Source organism: Adiantum capillus-veneris, chromosome 22 (assembly GCF_014529385.1).
Source record: "Adiantum capillus-veneris isolate H3 chromosome 22, ASM1452938v2, whole genome shotgun sequence".
Lineage (NCBI taxonomy): Eukaryota > Viridiplantae > Streptophyta > Polypodiopsida > Polypodiales > Pteridaceae > Adiantum > Adiantum capillus-veneris.
This window is the reverse complement of record NC_140952.1, coordinates 146,473,331-146,490,106: the sequence shown is the minus strand read 5'-3', so window position 1 is coordinate 146,490,106 and position 16,776 is coordinate 146,473,331. Positions and strand designations below refer to the sequence as shown.

Sequence of the window (16,776 nt, the reverse complement as noted above, 5' to 3'; positions counted from 1 at the left end):
TTATCTGTGTTAGATAAAGAAAGGTTAGCATTTTTGCAAAAGTTTAGTGACTGTTTTTTTGATTCATTACCGTCGCAATTGCCGCCAGAGAGACCTGAGGACCATCGGATAGATTTGGTGCCAGGGTGTAGCCCACCAAATAGACCTCCCTACAGGGTTAGTGCGGCGCAGCAGAAAGAGATTATGGGCCAGGTTGAGGAGTTATTAGAGAAGGGGCTGATTCAGCCTAGTTCTTCACCCTGTTGCTCCCCAGTGCTCCTAGTGCAGAAGAAGGATGGCTCATGGCGCATGTGTATTGATTAGCGTGCGTTGAATAAGAATACCATCAAGAATAGGTTTCCTATTCCTCGCATTGATGATAATCTTGATCGTTTAGAGGGTGCTGCAATTTTCAGCAGTATAGACCTTTCGAGTGGGTACCATCAGATTCGTATAAGGCCAGAGGATGTGCACAAGATTGCGTTTAGAACGACATTTGGTCTTTATGAGTTTCTAGTGATGCCGTTTGGGCTAACAAATGCTCCTGCCACGTTCAACAGAATGATGGACCGGATTTTCCGCTCGCATCAACAGTTTGTTGGAACGATCTTCGATGACATGATAGTGTATTCGAAGAATGAAGAGGAGCATAGGCGTCACTTGACCATTGTGTTCGAAGAGCTGCGCCGTCATAGGTTACTTGTCAATCCTAAGAAAAGTGAATTCTTCCTTGAAGAGATCCACTTTCTGGGCCACATAGTCTCAAAGGATGGTGTTAGAATGGATCCCGCAAAGGTCGAAGCTATCAAGACATCGCCAGACTTGAAGACTGTTCACGATGTCAGGAGCTCCTTGGGATTGTGTTCCTACTATAGAAGGTTTATCACAAATTTTGCAGAGATAGCATCGCCTTTTCACGCATTGCAAAAGAAAGAGGTCACTTTCAGATGGACCCAAAAAGAGATTTCAGCTTTTAGTCTCTTAAAGGAAAAGTTGACTTCAGATCCAGTTATTGTTTTGCCAGATCTTAGGAAGTCATTTGTGGTCCAATGTGACGCGTGTGGCAGTAGCATTGGAGCAGTGCTAATGCAAGACGGACGGGTAGTAGCTTATGAAAGCCGAATTTTGCAAGGGCCAGAGAGGACTATGCAAGTCTATGAGAAAGAGCTCTTGGCCGTGATTCATGCGCTTTCTAGCTGGAAGCACTACCTCTTAGGTGCTGATTTTGTTGTCCAAACAGATCATCAGACCTTGCGATACTTCTTGACACTGTCAAAGTTATCCGAAAAGCGTATGCGATGGGCAAACATTCTTTCCATGTTCCACTTCCAAAATATGCATGTGGAAGGCAAGAAGAATGTTGTGGCTGATACGTTATCAAGAAAGCCACAAATTTCAGCTGTGTCAATTCCTTATCATCATAAGTTAAATGACATGAAGGAACAGTATACTGCTGATGAAGATTTTGCAAGGATCTTTGAACAGTTACAAGAGGGGCAACATTACGAGCACTACCTCCTCAGAGATGGTTTTATGATGATGCATGGTAGACTTTGTGTCACTAGATCACTGCGACATAAGGTCATGGAAGAGAGTCATGTCCCACCGTATGCAAGGCATCGTGGCATTGATGCAACAGTTAAGGCGGTAGAGACATTCTTCTATTGGCCTACCTTGAGGAGAGATGTGGATGCCTTTGTGTGAGCATGCATAGTTTGCCAAAAGGTCAAGTTTGATAGGCAAAAGGCACTAGGGTTGTTACAACCACTGCCGATTCCGGATAAGCCATGGGAAAGCATTGCTATGGACTTTATCTTTGATCTTCCAAGGACACCAACAGGGAGTGATGGTATATGGACCATTATCTGCAGGTTCAACAAGCAGGCCCATTTTATCCCTGTCAGGAAGAAGATAAAATCTGATCAGATGGCACGCTTGTTCATGTACAATGTGTTTAAGTACCATGGTATGCCACAATCGATTATCAGTGATCGTGATCCTCGCATGATCAGTTTGTTCTGGAGAGGATTGTTTGAGAACATGGGTACTACGCTCAAGTTCTCGTCTTCGTTTCATCCACAAACTGATGGATAGTCAGAAGAGGCTAATTCTACTGTCTTAGATCTGCTGAAATGCTATGTGTCAGATAATAAGGGCAAGTGGGAACAGTATTTGCCTATGCTTGAGTATGCGTACAATAATACGGTGCATTCGTCTACTGGCAAAGCACCTTTTGAGATTGTTGAAGGCGGCAAAAAGGTTCCTCCCATTTTGCATACAAAGGACAAGATCTTTGAGGCAGATCGATATGTTGAGAACATGGATGAGATGTATAAGAAGATTAAAGTTGCCTTGGAGAAGACTCAGGCAAAGCAGAAAAAGGCTGCTGATCGTCACCGTCGTGAATTGCTACTATCACCTGGTGATTGGGTTCTGTTAAGGTTCGAAAAGACAAGGTTGAAGAAGATGAAGGGCAAGGAACGGCTGTTTCCTAAGCTCAGCATGCGTTACTATGGGCCTTTTCAAGTGCTTGACAAGATCAGCGATGTGGCTTACAGGCTGAAATTGCCTGATGCATGGAAGATTCATAATGCGTTTCACGTGAGTCTTCTAAGACCCTTCGTGGGTGATGTGCCAGAAGATATGCCAGTTGAGGATCAGCCAGAAGTTGAGAAACTTGATGAGATCCTGGTACCTGAGCAAGTTTTGGCACATAAGGACAGAAAAGGTAAAGGACAAGTTGCAAGACGCTATTTGGTGAAGTTCAAGAACTATCCACCTATGGATGCAAAGTGGATGGAAGAGCATGAACTGTCAGAGTCACCAAATGTATTGCAGCTTTACCTTGAAGCCTTTGGGTTACAACCTACTTATGCCCCAACCCAACGTGTGCAAAGGAGGGGTAATGATAGAGCTAGTACATCAAATGTACATATGAATTTAGTGCCATAGATGGAAATGGCAAAAGTTTTAAAGCCTCATTAAGTCATTTGTATCTATGTATGTTACGACCTTTCTTGCGGATACATGCGATGATAAAAGAGTGTTAATAGCACAAGATCATCAGTGGCGTGTATTTATGGTATGCAATCGAGGACGTTTGCGATTTCAAGAGGGGGGTATGTCACGAGGACGTGGCAGTTATTAACCATGTCACAGAGATGTGGCAACTGCTAACCTTGGTTGTTGGTTTCTTTCCAATGGGGTTTATTTTATTTGTTTTGAGACCCTCTTTTTGAAGTAGCAAACGGTCAGACATTGTATGGCCAATGTGAACTGTAGATTCACCCGCAGACGGGAAGTGATCGGCACTGGAATTCGTATGGTAAGAGGATGTCTAGGCTCAGAGCAAGATCATATAGGTCCCCCCGTCGCACTTAGTAAGTTGGTGGATACTAGGAAGTGAACTCAATTAAGGCGTAAAGTCAAGGTGGGACTACCAACAAAAAGTATCCAACAGTTGGGCCACATTGCACTTTTGGATGCGGTCCCAATGAGGATAGATGGTCAGAAGACTAGTGGGAGCCCAACGGAAGCATCTCCTAAAATTTAGGGAACTGCTATTTTGGGCCGTGAAATGTGTTCGCGTCATTACCTCCGGTATGACTAGGGGAACATTTTATAACTCTGCCGCGAAGTCAATTGACGCGTCGGTTGGGATATTTTTAAGCGGCGAACCCGAAACGGGAAAATGCTTGAAAATGCGCCAAGTGTCACATTTTCATGCACTTGCTTCTTCCAGAAAAATGGGCGCTGAATTTTTAAGCTGGGATGAGCCTCCTTTTGCATTTGTCATAGGTTAAGAGCTATGGAGTGCTTCCTTTCCCTCTCGTGTACAATGTGGTGCTAGGAGTGATGCCCTGCATGCTACACACTGCTCTCTCTTTCCCCTACGTGCAGTTATGTGATGCCCCACAAGAGGGCTACTCATTTGACTGATGTACAGTTGTGTGGATTCATGCTTTTGTGCTGAGGCAAGAGCCTCCTTGAGTAGGAACAGGGGTAGCTAGCTGCTGCTTCAAAGCAGGCACTGGTGAGGGTCATAACCTCACCATACGGGTGCAAAATCAGCGCTGTGTATGCGCTGTAATTTGACTGTTTTTCAGCCATACGTACGCCAGGATCATTGGGAATCGTGCCCCACTGGCAAAGGACAGTTAGGGGACTGTTTGGGGTTGAAAACAGGGCAAAAACCAGTAAATACAGCGTGCTGAATTTACTGTTTTTGGACAGGAATAAGAGGGTATACGACAGTGCAGGCGAGTTCCAGCAGGGGAATTGGTTTCGCGCAAGTTTTGGGGCTGTTATGCTGCCGAAATTTGGCCAAATCAAATGGTATCTAGGTGGATACACGCGAAGGATTCCCAGGACCTTACCTTGTAATTTACCCTCCTAAAGAATAAAGAAATACCGAAAGGGGCGCCAATTTTGGGGCCTACAGGTTGTCGGCGTCTGCTCGGAGCATTCTAGCTTCCGAGCTGTGTGTGTGATTAAGTGTTAATTCCCGTTAGAGGTCTCCTTTGCAAAGTGCTCTGTGTGTGTGCTTAAAGTAAAGAATTTCGGGTGAAAGCCAACGCCTACCGCCCTACGGGCCGGTTTCAGAATGCCACAAGTTGGTGACATGGCAGTGCTCAACTGGAAAGATTGGCCGCAAGGACAAGAAGATCTGAACATAAAAAGTGTGGTCGAGGGGCCTAAAGTGAAGGGGTTCGGGTTGTAAATAAAACTTAACCCTACCCAAGTTATGGAGCACTAGTCAAGGGGCCTAAAATGTAAAATATCAAAAGGTTGACATCTAGGGGTGATTTCCGTAAATTGCATTGACTAATGACTGATGATGTGGCAGGCTGTACGGATTTTTGTGATTTGTGCTGGCTGTTTTGGGAAGCTTTCCGTGCGAGCCTTTGAGAGCAGATGCTTTTGGGATCAAGTGCTTTTGGTTTCGTTGCTTTTGGGGCTCTTCTTTTGTGCATCCCTTGCAAGGTTACAAGTGTCGAGAGGGCAATTCTTTTGAGAGCATCTGGAGGTAGAGTCTTAGAGAGAGTTGCACCCTTGGGAGTTCTAGCTTTGCAAAGCAATAATAAAGAAATACCGAAAGGGGCACCACTCTTTGGGGCTAGTGCATCTTAGCTCAGAACTCCGCCATGCCGTGTGGACTCTCTCTCTCTCTCTCTCTCTCTCTCTCTCTCTCTCTCTCTACTATTGGAGTGAAACAGGGCTGCCCATTCTCTCCTACTCTATTTGGTATGTATGTTGATGAGGTGTCTGATTACATTGACAGAGAGGGTGACAGGGGTGCCCAGCTGTCAGGGACGTGGATCCCATTGTTGCTATATGCTGATGATATTGTGCTGATATCTGACTCACCAGAAGGTATGCAACGACATTTGGATGGACTACGCAGTTTTGCAGAGGATAGTGGATTGTGTGTAAACCTAGGTACAACCAAGGTTATGGTGTTTAACACCACACCGCAATGGGTCAGGAGATCAATACCTACTTTCAAATATGGTAAGGAGATTGTGGAGTATACAGATGCATACACTTACCTGGGGGTAGTCTTTACTGGGCCGAGATTTTCTTTGAGAAGAGCAATAGAGACTAGACTAACTAGAGTTGGTGCGGCTCTGGGAGGAATGGAGAGGATGTGTTCGCAGGTTCAGTTCTAGGAACCTAGGACAAAGTTATGGCTCTTTGATACTTTGGTTGCCTCTACTATGTTATATGGGGTGCAGGTTTGGAGACCTTCTGTAGGACAGGATGGTTGGAGGCGTATGGAGAAGCCCCTGGTATCTATGATCTCTCGGCTGATTAGAGCCAAGGCTTCCGTACCACATGATATCATTCGAGTGGAATTGGCTGCCCCCCGTATGGAGATTGAGGCGCTTACCAGACCGCTCTCCTTTGTACACAGTCTGTGGGATACTACCAGAGACAGATATGCAAGGGTGGCTCTAGAGTCCTCCAGACAGTTAGCTCTTAATGGGGATACATCATGCTGGTATGCGCAGATGGCATCATGGTTTTAGACACATGGTTTCACCATGGACAGGTTGCCTCCTTTTCAATACTCTCTACAGGCACCCTTGAGGTCTCTGACGAAGGTAGAGATTAATAGACTCATTCGTCAGGATCTGATCCAGCCGGACACGAGGAGGACATGGATAGAGACGATACAGGAGTTGGGTACAAAGATGGCTTTCTATAGAGAGCATCTTCTCCACCTCACGGGGGATGGGTTTGTGATTCGACCTAGCTATATGGACACACATCTTTCTCATGGTTTGCGTTGTGCCATTGGCCAGATACGCACGTCGTCACATCAGCTCGAGATTGAGACTGGCAAATTCAGAGGGACACCAGCAGATAGTAGGATATGCCGCTTATGCCATCTAGAGCCAGAGACAGAGGTACATTACATATGTCATTGCACAGTGTACTATGAGATACGAGGCCGTTTTCATTGTCTATTCAGAGAAGGTTTTGGGCCTCTATCTAGGGTCATGAGTTATGAGGATCAGAGATGTCTTGGGCTATATCTACTTGAGTTACACAGGCATAGAGAAACTTTATTGAGGAGAGCTGAAGAGAGACAACCCCAGAGAAAGATCACATATTTCTTTACACTAGATATAGTACACCCAGAAGAACAAACAGAGGAGCAGCCAATAGTGGAGAGGTTTGCCCGCACTACTGGCATTCTCATAGACCGAGCATTGGAGCTAGGGAGATCTAGACGACCCCGATGGAGAAGAGGAGCTACTCAGTTTCGAAGGAGGCTACTGCAAAGGATTCGACCCATAGCGTGCATATGAAAATGGATCTCTATGAAGATGGATCTCTACTTCCTTCCCATATTGTCTACACATTGTACTGCTTAGTTCACACATTTCACGCCTTTCACCTTTCACACCTATCAGCTTAGTTTAGGATTCTGCAGTATTTATATTTTGTTATCCTAGTTTAATTTATTTTGTTAATCTGACTTTGTATCAGATACACTGCATTGTAACTTTCTGGTCTCATAGGTCACTTTGGCCTTTTGAAGACGTTAATATAACATTTCATTTCATTTTACTCTCTCTCTCTCTCTCTCTCTCTCTCTCTCTCTCGAGCTCTCTCTCTCTCAGAGCAGTACCCGCTGAGTCCAGAATTTGTCAGGTGTGCCAAATAGAGCCAGAGACAGAGCTACATTACATATGTCACTGCCAGTATACTATGAGATATGAGGCCGCTTTCACTGTCTATTCAAAGAGGGTTTTGGGCCACTTTCTAGAGTCATGAGATACCAGGATGAGAGATGCCTCGGATTATACTTACTGGAGATTCACAAACACAGAGAGGACCTCTTGAAGAGGGGCACAATGAGAGAGATCCAGCGACAGCGGAAGTTTACAGATTCTTTCAGTCACAGACAAAGGAGTTCGAGCAGCCCCCACATCATAACAACACCAGAGGCACTAGAGGCATACCGCTTGATCGATAGTGTTGGGGCGGTCCCGTCACCCACGATATTGATGCAAATTGCGACAGAGGATCCATACCATATTGGCACGACATAGGAGCCGTCCCGGATACTAATGTATATGTATATGATGCCTCGACTGTCGGAGAGCTCCATTGTAACGGCTCACCCTTTGTATTCCCTTTGTATCAGCTTTCACCCCACCCCTACCCACTATTTTCTTTTCAGTTCTTTGTACTTTTTGTACCCAGACCTGGTATTAGATTCACCACATGTAACCTTTTGGTCTCATAGGTCAATTTGGCCTTTTGAAGACATTAATATTACATTTATTTCATTTCATTTCTCTATTCAAATTCAGCTCAGTTATTTGCAGTTTCTGTTCATGTGTTGCTATTGATTTCTTGCTTGGAGTGTCCAAGTCTGTAACAACGACATTGTGTATGTGATCATGGTACATTGGTACAAGGCTGAGCTAGTGAGGGTCTCTCTTGAGATTGATGATTCTTTGGTAGGAGTTTGTATATTTGTGATCCCACTTCAGCTTGTGAGAGGGCTGAATTTTGGCAATAGGACATATTTCTTTTTGCTGTTTTTGGTACGGATGGCTAGCATGCCCCATCTTTGACTCAAACTCTGCAGTCTTTGCAATTTTTTTGGGGTTTCTAAAGACAGACAGGTCGATTTTACATTGGCTCTTCGCATCTTATGGTGGGACAATTACGATTTGGCCAACTACAATGTTATCTGACAATGCCCTAGTTTCTTTGCATTTGATTTCAGATTTCCTGTATGCCTAGACGAGGATCACGCATTCCTGACTCGGTGTTGTAGGATGGTTTTTTTGTCTCGGACAATGCAGGATGTATGGTCGCTCACTAGTTCTACAGATATGGTGACTCACTTGGACGCATGCATCATTGTGTCATCTCTGGCTTGCAGACAGGCAGCTGGGATGTGGTGAAGAGCTGTCTTGCGGGGAGAGGAAGTTACAGGATCGTTTAGGATGCATATGCAGACAGCTTGAGGTGTTTCTAGGTGATGGGTTGTGGGGAGAGCGCGAGATTGACATCCGAGAGATTCTGAGCCATTTAGATGGATTCCTTATTATGCTTCGGTATTGACATGGATATCCAAGGATGATAGGATGAGTAAGATTTTCTTTCTACATTTCAAGGAGCGTCTGCCATCAGGGCCTTGCGTGATTCTATAGACAAGTTGCACTCAAATCCTAATGAGGTCCTTGGCATAGCTTCAGACTATTTTGAGCTCCCTTTTGGTGCAGATCAGATGGCTGATGTTATGTGTGCCAGACAATTGGTTCAGTCTCATGTTCGGCCGGTTGTTATAGAGGATTTTAGGCACAATGTATTAGCTCCTTTCACTATGCACAAGATGCATGATGCAATGGTGGATATTGATGGTGCCTCTTGTCTTGGAGAGGATTGGTTGATATGACAGTTTTTCTTGCAGCTTTGGGATGTGCTCAGTCCAATTATGCTTTCTGGCTTGCAGCATATTTTTGTCACAGAAGAGATGCCTCGCAATATGTTATGGAGCCTCATTTCTTTTATTCTGAAAGGTGGAGATGCATCTTCCCTTGATGGTGGAGGTCGATCACTCTCTCGTCTTCCATGTATAAGATCTTGGCTTGCATGGTTAGTGTGCTTTTGCGACCGTTTTTGCACGACCTCATGCAGGATTAATGAAATTCTCACCTTCTGTGAGGCAGTTCAGTGGGCGTGACAGTTGGGGCAGCCAGTGGCTATCATGCTTCTTGATTTTGAGAAGGTTTATGATGGAGTGCATCGGGGCTTTCTAGAGGGCACTACGAGAGGATGGGCTTTCCCTTACAGCTGATTTCAACAGTTACAGCTTTCCCTTTGCCACAGGATGTTGTGCTCAAAATAGGCAAGAGATTGTCAACTGATGTAATGAAGCAAAGTTTTGGCTTTGAGAATAGGATTCTGTGTAGAGGGGAACTAATGTCTAGATTACAATTGTAAAATAGCTCTGCAGGAAACGGTTTTGGTAAAATTAGAAGCGGAAACAATGCTAGAAAAGTGCACAGCCAAACAAGAAAATCTCATCTGAATGTGCAAGTAATTACTTAAGTCTGCATTCACTGACTGTCTAGGATCCACGTGCACCGTAGGAAGGGGCAACAAGCTGTTCATGCACATTATGTGACAGTTTTCGTAGTAAGCATGAGATGGTAAGGGTGGACTTTAGTTGAACATTGATATAGGGCTGGTATTGATGATTTGTTCCAAGGAACGAAAGCCTTGCCAATTTCTTGAGAGTTCTACATGCTTGCAGGGCATGCATTTCACTTACGGGCATAGTGATTTGGAGTTGCAAAATTATGCCTTACAGGCAATGAGCATGCTGACTTTCAACTCGAAATTGCAATCTGATGTGCATCGGCAGGTAGCTCTGATATTGACAGCATCTATGTTGTATGTGTGCTATGTCCTTGTAGTCGATTGTAAATTTAGGTCAGGGATATGCTCAACTGACATCATGGTCGCTTAATTTTTTTGTACAGGCGTGTGTTATTTACATTCTGCGTGTAGGTGTTGTGGAGGTGATGAGTGAGCCAGCTCAAAAGGAATTCCTTACGTTATTGACAAAACAGGCAAGCTCTGTTTATTTTTCATGTAGCATTAGCTGGGTAATCAGCTTGCTGTATTTTTGGCAAATCTTTTTCTGGCTGTTTAATATATAGCTTGAAATACATTGTAATTCAGAACTCCAACTCCTTTCATGTTTGTCTCTTATAGCGGTTTCTATTGGGCACAATAGTTTACTTTCTATATTATGAAATTAGGAACCTTAATTTGACAGCATGTGGTTAAGTGTAAGTCATTCATGCATGAATGGGCTTTGCTCCTTGTAATTACAATGGAGTTCACTTTAGAGAAAAAGCCGTTCATATCATGAACCTCTGTTTCTGTATGAGGAGCATTTTTCAAAAGCGTGTACATGTGTGGACTGCATGCTAAAAACGTGCCATCCTGGCAATCCTGACCTCAACAAGGCTATCCATTCCTCATGCTCATCTAAAAAAAATCAGCACGTGTCCGTGCCCTGTTTTTGTCTCATAGGCTTGTTTGGACCATATCCCTCAATAGTTTACGTGTCCTGTAGGCTGTCAGCATGTTGATGACATTCCCACCCAGACTGTCTTTGTAGTTGCTGGACTCTTCTCTATGGAGAGTCTGCTTTAGCCACTGTAAATTCACGAACTCGTCGACTTATCAAATGCTAAGTATCGACGCAGGTGTACGTGTTGTTTTGCAGCAAGGTTGTGAAAGGTACATTACCAACAGGTACTGAGTCATGCACATTGGTTTTGCTAGAGTACTTGCATCGACTGCTTGAAAAGTTATGTACTGGGTAGGTTGCAATCAAACCATGGCACAAACCAGTTAGAAAACAAAATCGTTGCAGTTTAAAAAAACATGGCCGTATTCGAACAAACGCATGCTAGAAAGTTTAGCTTGTCCCTGCTTCAGGTTATAAGCACTATTTTAGTTGTATACAGTAAGATGCGGATCGAAGTGCCTCCTCTCTGTTTCCTCCCTTGGTGACATAGAGACCAAAAAGGGTCAGGTGCAGATATACCCTCATATGCTTGTACTCTTACCTGCAACTGTTTGCAAACATGCTTGAATCTGTTGTACAATTTGCAATGTCTTGTTGTTGTTTTATCAGTCTGGCCTTGAGGTTTCTGCACAAAAGCTTTGCAGAAATTCACAAATCAATAGAAAGGCAATCTCCATGAACAGAAGGGCTGGTGCTTTCCAAGGATCGATCTTGCATACATGAGGATCCATCCTGCACACATGACATGACACAAGCCAAATACATTTAAAAACAGATAGGCGTCTGACTCACTTCCTATCCACAGAGCCTAGCCTTAAGGACTGATGCCCCATACCTCTAGCCTGCAGTCTAGCTCGTCAAGGGGCAATGGTCCAAGTGTGAAGATCACGCAAGATGGCTCATAAATGAGCCTAGGTCCTCTTTACTTCCATAATTGACTTAACCTAAGGGTTTGGTTAATAGTGTCTAGACATTGATCAGGCGCCTGTTTCACACTAAGGGCTTGGTTCACACTGACCAAACAATGGGGCATTGCTCCTGCACCCACCGGGATGTCTTGGAATGTTACACTTGCCCTCTTATATTGGATTTTTGTTCTCAACGACCTCATGGACTCCTAAGGTGCAACTGACTCATGCCTACTTTTCCTCTTGATCGAATACCCTGAATAACAATGGGACCGCTTTACCCTTTGGTCAAGGAACAACTCTGGCTCATGTTGGAGAGGCCAAGTAGTTTCCTCCAAGTCGGGAACTTCTCAATCGGAATAGCTTGTGTCCCGAACGTTATTTTAAACGGGTAATATAGAACATTGGATGAACTCGAAGGTGTGAGGGTAGATCCAACTTAAAAAGACACCTCATTATCTTCTTCAAGATCTGCAATGGTCCACAATACAGAGATAGTAATTTGGAGCATGTACCGGTGGGGAGCGCTCCACATGCCCTCTTGGAGTTCTGGGGGTTGTAGATGCTACTTAGCAATGATTTCCAGTGTATCTTGTAGAAAATCAGCTACAACTGCAAGTTGATTCCCTTGAGTTCAGTAGGAATAGCTAGTTTCAGCTCATAACCATACAAAACATGAATGGACTATAATTTGTGGTTTCGATGCTCAAAACCGTCATAAAGCAGTTCAACACGTGGGAGCTACTTTTACAAATCATTGTCACATCAAGAGACATACATGTGCAACATGTCCTCCATTTCTGGTTTGTGCGTTCCATCTGTCCATCGGTCTCTTGATGTTCTGAGGACAGCATGCACAACTTAGTATCCAACTTTTGGAAAAAGTGTTTGCGTTTGTAAGAAATGTTCCACGAGGAGTTGATCCAACTCATACGCTCACGCACGTGTAGAACTCCTTCGAGTTTGACTTTTTGCAACCAAAAAGTTCAAAAAAGACCCATTTTTGCGTGAAATTTCCAATTTTTTTACTGGATTTCGCCATGGATTCCTTCAGCTCGGAATCCGGATGCACAACGTGATGACGCACCAAGTAACATTCAAATTTCGTTCACGCATGCTCTGTACACATGGATCATAGACACTTTCTAGAGACTCGACCAATGTATTTCCGCTCTAGAAAACGCCAATGTTCAGACGAACATTCGCTTGTCCTTTCTTGAGGGGAATGTGCAAGGGTTTAACGCCCGTCTTGCCGCTCTCGAAAACACGGCTCAGTCGACGATTGTGCGTATTTCCGAGAACGATATCCATCTCCAACAATTGCGGATGTAGATTGTTGCTTTACGCACACAGGGAGGTCCTACTTCCAGGATTTCGCACAAAACTACCAATTTCTCTGGGGAAGAGGAGTGTACGGAACTGGCCGTGAATAGTCGGCTTCATCAGTGGAATATGTATTTCGATCTCCATAGGAAGCATGATGAACGGAGAACTTAGACGATTTCTCTTTATCTGCGCAGTAAGGCTCTTACCCGGTGGCGCAACATGACAAAGAAGCCTATGACGTGGATTGACTTCCGTGTGAAATTCAAGAAGGATTTTGCAAAGATGGATCCTTTGAAAGTTTACGTAAAATTGCAGCGTCTTTCGATGAAAACTGTCTTTTCATAAATATACGACAACTTTGAAAGAAGCGCTTACCTTCTGCAAGGTGGATTCCAATGATGCTGTGCATTTGTATCCGCTGGGTTTGCATGAAGACTATCGTTGGGCCTTGATCAATGACAAAGCCGCGACTGACATCGAGGATGTAGTGGCAAAGGCCATGACTTTCCATTTAATAAATGGGGCAAATTATGAGAAGAAAAGAAGCTCAGATCACCAATCGGGTGAGGGCACTTCGAGAAAGCGACCTCAATTCCAACAAAGATTCAAATCACCGTCGAGACCTTCTGAAGAGAAGAAGAAAGCCAAGAATTCTCCTATTGCTGATGTAGTGAAGAAGGGGGGCTTGCTTCGGGTGTGGCCAGCCACCAAATCAAAGATTGCCCCAAGAAGAAGCCCATGAAACTGCAGGGTTGTCCTTCGGTTCAAAGTCACGAGATCTTAGGCAACTCTGATGTTATTCAAGTTGAAATCCATCATGTAGCGCATAGTTTATGCACTAATTGTACTTTTAGCACCAGAGTGTTTGATGAGCACGATCTTGTTCGTTTTCCCGGGAAGATCAATGGTCACGACATGACCGTACTCCTTGATAATGGAAGCTCACACAATTTTGTGGATGCAAAATTGGTGCAGAAATTGCGATTGCAGGCGCGAGACAGTGACCATGAGTATTGCCTCGTGGCGAGGATACGGATGTATGGAATCAGATGGTTCTTGATTTGCGCTCGAGCTAGCAGATTACAAAGAGAAGCTGGATTTCCACATCATGCGCCTGGACAAAACAAATGTTATTTTAGGAACTCCATGGTTTTATGATAAATAGGACACGTTGTATATAGGCTATGTACATCACTCTCTTGTTTCTGTTAAACATGACATGCCTCGTATGTTTGTTTCACTTTGTATCAGATTTTTGTAAATAATGGTTTTGCATTACAAATTGTTACTGGTTTGGAAATGTTTTAAGGATACAAAGTCTTCTAATGTTGACTTTTATCAGTGTATACCATCTGCTTGGTTTGATTCATTAGTACTTGGTACTTCAGTCATTGAAAAATGTTTCAAGTTCTTCTGTTGAACTTCAGGATTCTGACGAATCCACCTTTATCCGAGAAATCATGACTGATTTTGTAACATTTAATGGCCTAATAACTTGTGTGTAGCGGAAATGAGCATGAACATAGTGGGCATTTCATTAGAATAGATTCCTAATGAGAATTACAAGAGTGCTTGGGTGGAGAGAGCAACAAAAAGCATAACACCTAGTTAGATAGCATCGACAATACTTTCAAAAGAGAGAGAAATTAAGCTAATGACAACAATTGAGGACTGGATTTGCATGGAGCCGGTCCCCCCTCCAAAAGGCTTTGTATTATGGTTTCTCCCATCAAGAGAGACATTGTACAATACAATTCTTTGTGTTCCTTCAAGACTAGCTAGTGCAATGAAGATGAAAGCTTCATGCACTAAGCAAACACTTAGCAAACACAACTTGAATTATCCCTGTTCTCAGACCCAAGACCTCACACACCTTCGAAGATGGTGAGAGCTAGCAGGGTATGAGAGTAGATTGAGAGGAAAAAAAATAAGTATCTTACGAGAAAGATGTACATCTCCTCACATAATCACTCATATTAGCATAGCTTAGCTTAGTAATTATCTTGGTAGAGGAGATGAGCATGCATTGAAGCTTGGCTCTTGGTTGGATTTGCATCCACATGCCAAGAGAGTGTTGATGTAGGCTTCTATCTCACAAGCTTGGAGTAGGTGATGAGTTCTCCATTAAAGCTTGGGAAGAGATAGTCTTCTCTTTCTTCACACATAAGCTTGTGTGAGTGTGTGTGTGATAATGCCTTGCAAAAATCAGCCCCCTCTCTCTCTTGGGCGAGCCCTCTTGCTATTTGCTCTTGCTGAGCCCTCATTGGCTCTTCCCAAGTCAAGCCAATGACAATTAAGCAGCATAAGTGATAGCCTTCTGACATGTGTCCCCCTTTCCCCTTTTGTGAGAGCTTTAGGTAATTAAATAATTAAACTAAACTCTCATTGGACCCCTTTGCCTCTTGGCCAATAGGAATCAGGCAAGCCATTGGGCTCCTGCATGCTTATTGGACCCCTTGGGAGACTGCCCAATAGTCTTCTAGGAGACTTAATTCTCATTGGTTTCTTTTATTAAATGTTTTTAAATTAATTAAACTAGATTTACTCTAGCTTAATTCTCATTGGTCCACTTCAAGGGTCATCCAATAGAAACTGGGCACACCTTGTGGGCATCTGGCCTAGGGAGCTGACATGTGTCCCTCGTTCCCTTTGTGTAAAGGGAGCCTGTGTGTGTGTGTGTGTGTGTGTGTGTGTGGCTTTCTCTCTCATCCCCTACCTTTAGGGCTTGCCCCCTCATGTGTAGGGATGTGTGTTGACTTTGGAGAGCACACAAAGCATCCAATTTCCCCTAAGCTTTAACCCTTTGGACACAACCTTTGAATTTTGGAACCTTAGCATTTTGGAAGTCTTAATGGGCTGAACCTTAGGGTCTTTTTAGCCCATTGTTGCACATGGCTCTTTTGCAGATGGCCCCCCCTTTGGATCCCTATTTTCCCTCCTTTGGATCCCTACTGTGGTCGGTCTGCTAGCTTAACCAATATTCTAGCTTTTTCTCCCCTGGCACTTCCCCACATTAAATGATTAGTTTAATATGAGAAAATCATTTAGGAAAATTAGATATTGATTATTATGACAGATTTCAATGATGTTTTCCCTGATGATCTACCTCTTGGCTTGCCGCCTTCGAGAGGATTAGATCATGCCATTGAGTTGGTGGCAGGTAGTCAGCCTTTTTCAAAGTAACCCTATCGGTTTAGTAAAACAGAAGAGGACGAGATTCAACGACAGTTGAAAGATTATCTCGACATGGGTTTTGTTCTGCCAAATAAATCCTCGTGGGGAGTGCGTGTGCTACTTTCTCGAAAGAAGGATACCACAATGCGCTTTTACAAGGGGTTGAATTAGCTCACTGTCAAGAATAAGTATCCGCTCTCGCGTATGGATGATCTGATAGATCGACTTCATGGAGCGTTGTATTTTACGAAGATAGACCTACGATCAAGCTATCATTAGATACGAATCAAACTAGAAGATGTTCCTAAACCAGGTTTCCATATACGTTATGGTCACTATGAATTTTTGGTATTGCCTTTTGGTTTGACCAATGCTCATGTTATGTTTCAGCAAATGATAAATTATCTGCTGAGGCCGTTCTTAGGCAACTTCGTTGTTGTATTTACCGAAGACTTTGGGTGCTCACGATAAAGGTAATCTCCCTATTGTCTAGAATGAGAATCTCGATGAGAGCTTCAAAACACTAAAGCACTTGGTGACTACTGTGTGAATATTACATATTGTGGACCCTAGCAAGCCATTCGTAGTTGAAACGGATGCTAGTGTTTATGCGATTGGTGCAAGGCTGTATCAGAATGGACGTCCTGTTGCGTTCGAAAGTAAGAAAGTTTCTGACGCTGAGATGCGTTACCCAATGTATGAAAAAGAGCTTTACACTATAGTCCATCCTTGAGGAAGTGGCGGCACTACTTGTATGACTCTACTTTTGTTGCATGAACAAACCATCACTCTTTGCGCTATGTCTCTGATCGTGGT

General features: G+C 43.7%; 1 protein-coding gene across 5 annotated transcripts in view; it reads left to right on the top strand.

Moving 5' to 3' along the window:
• Positions 1-16,776, top strand: part of SWEETIE (HEAT repeat-containing protein) — a 208,129-nt gene that overhangs the window by 95,419 nt on the left and 95,934 nt on the right. For 4 of the 5 annotated variants that reach the window (XM_086494844.1, XM_086494843.1, XM_086494845.1 and 1 more), the window contains 2 exons: positions 9,764-9,874; positions 9,993-10,082. In XM_086494844.1, coding sequence (XP_086350970.1) covers positions 9,764-9,874; positions 9,993-10,082 — 201 coding nt within the window. Of the gene's footprint in view, positions 1-9,228; positions 9,356-9,763; positions 9,875-9,992; positions 10,083-16,776 lie in introns of those variants that run through there. The other variant, XM_086494847.1, reaches the window with a different exon arrangement.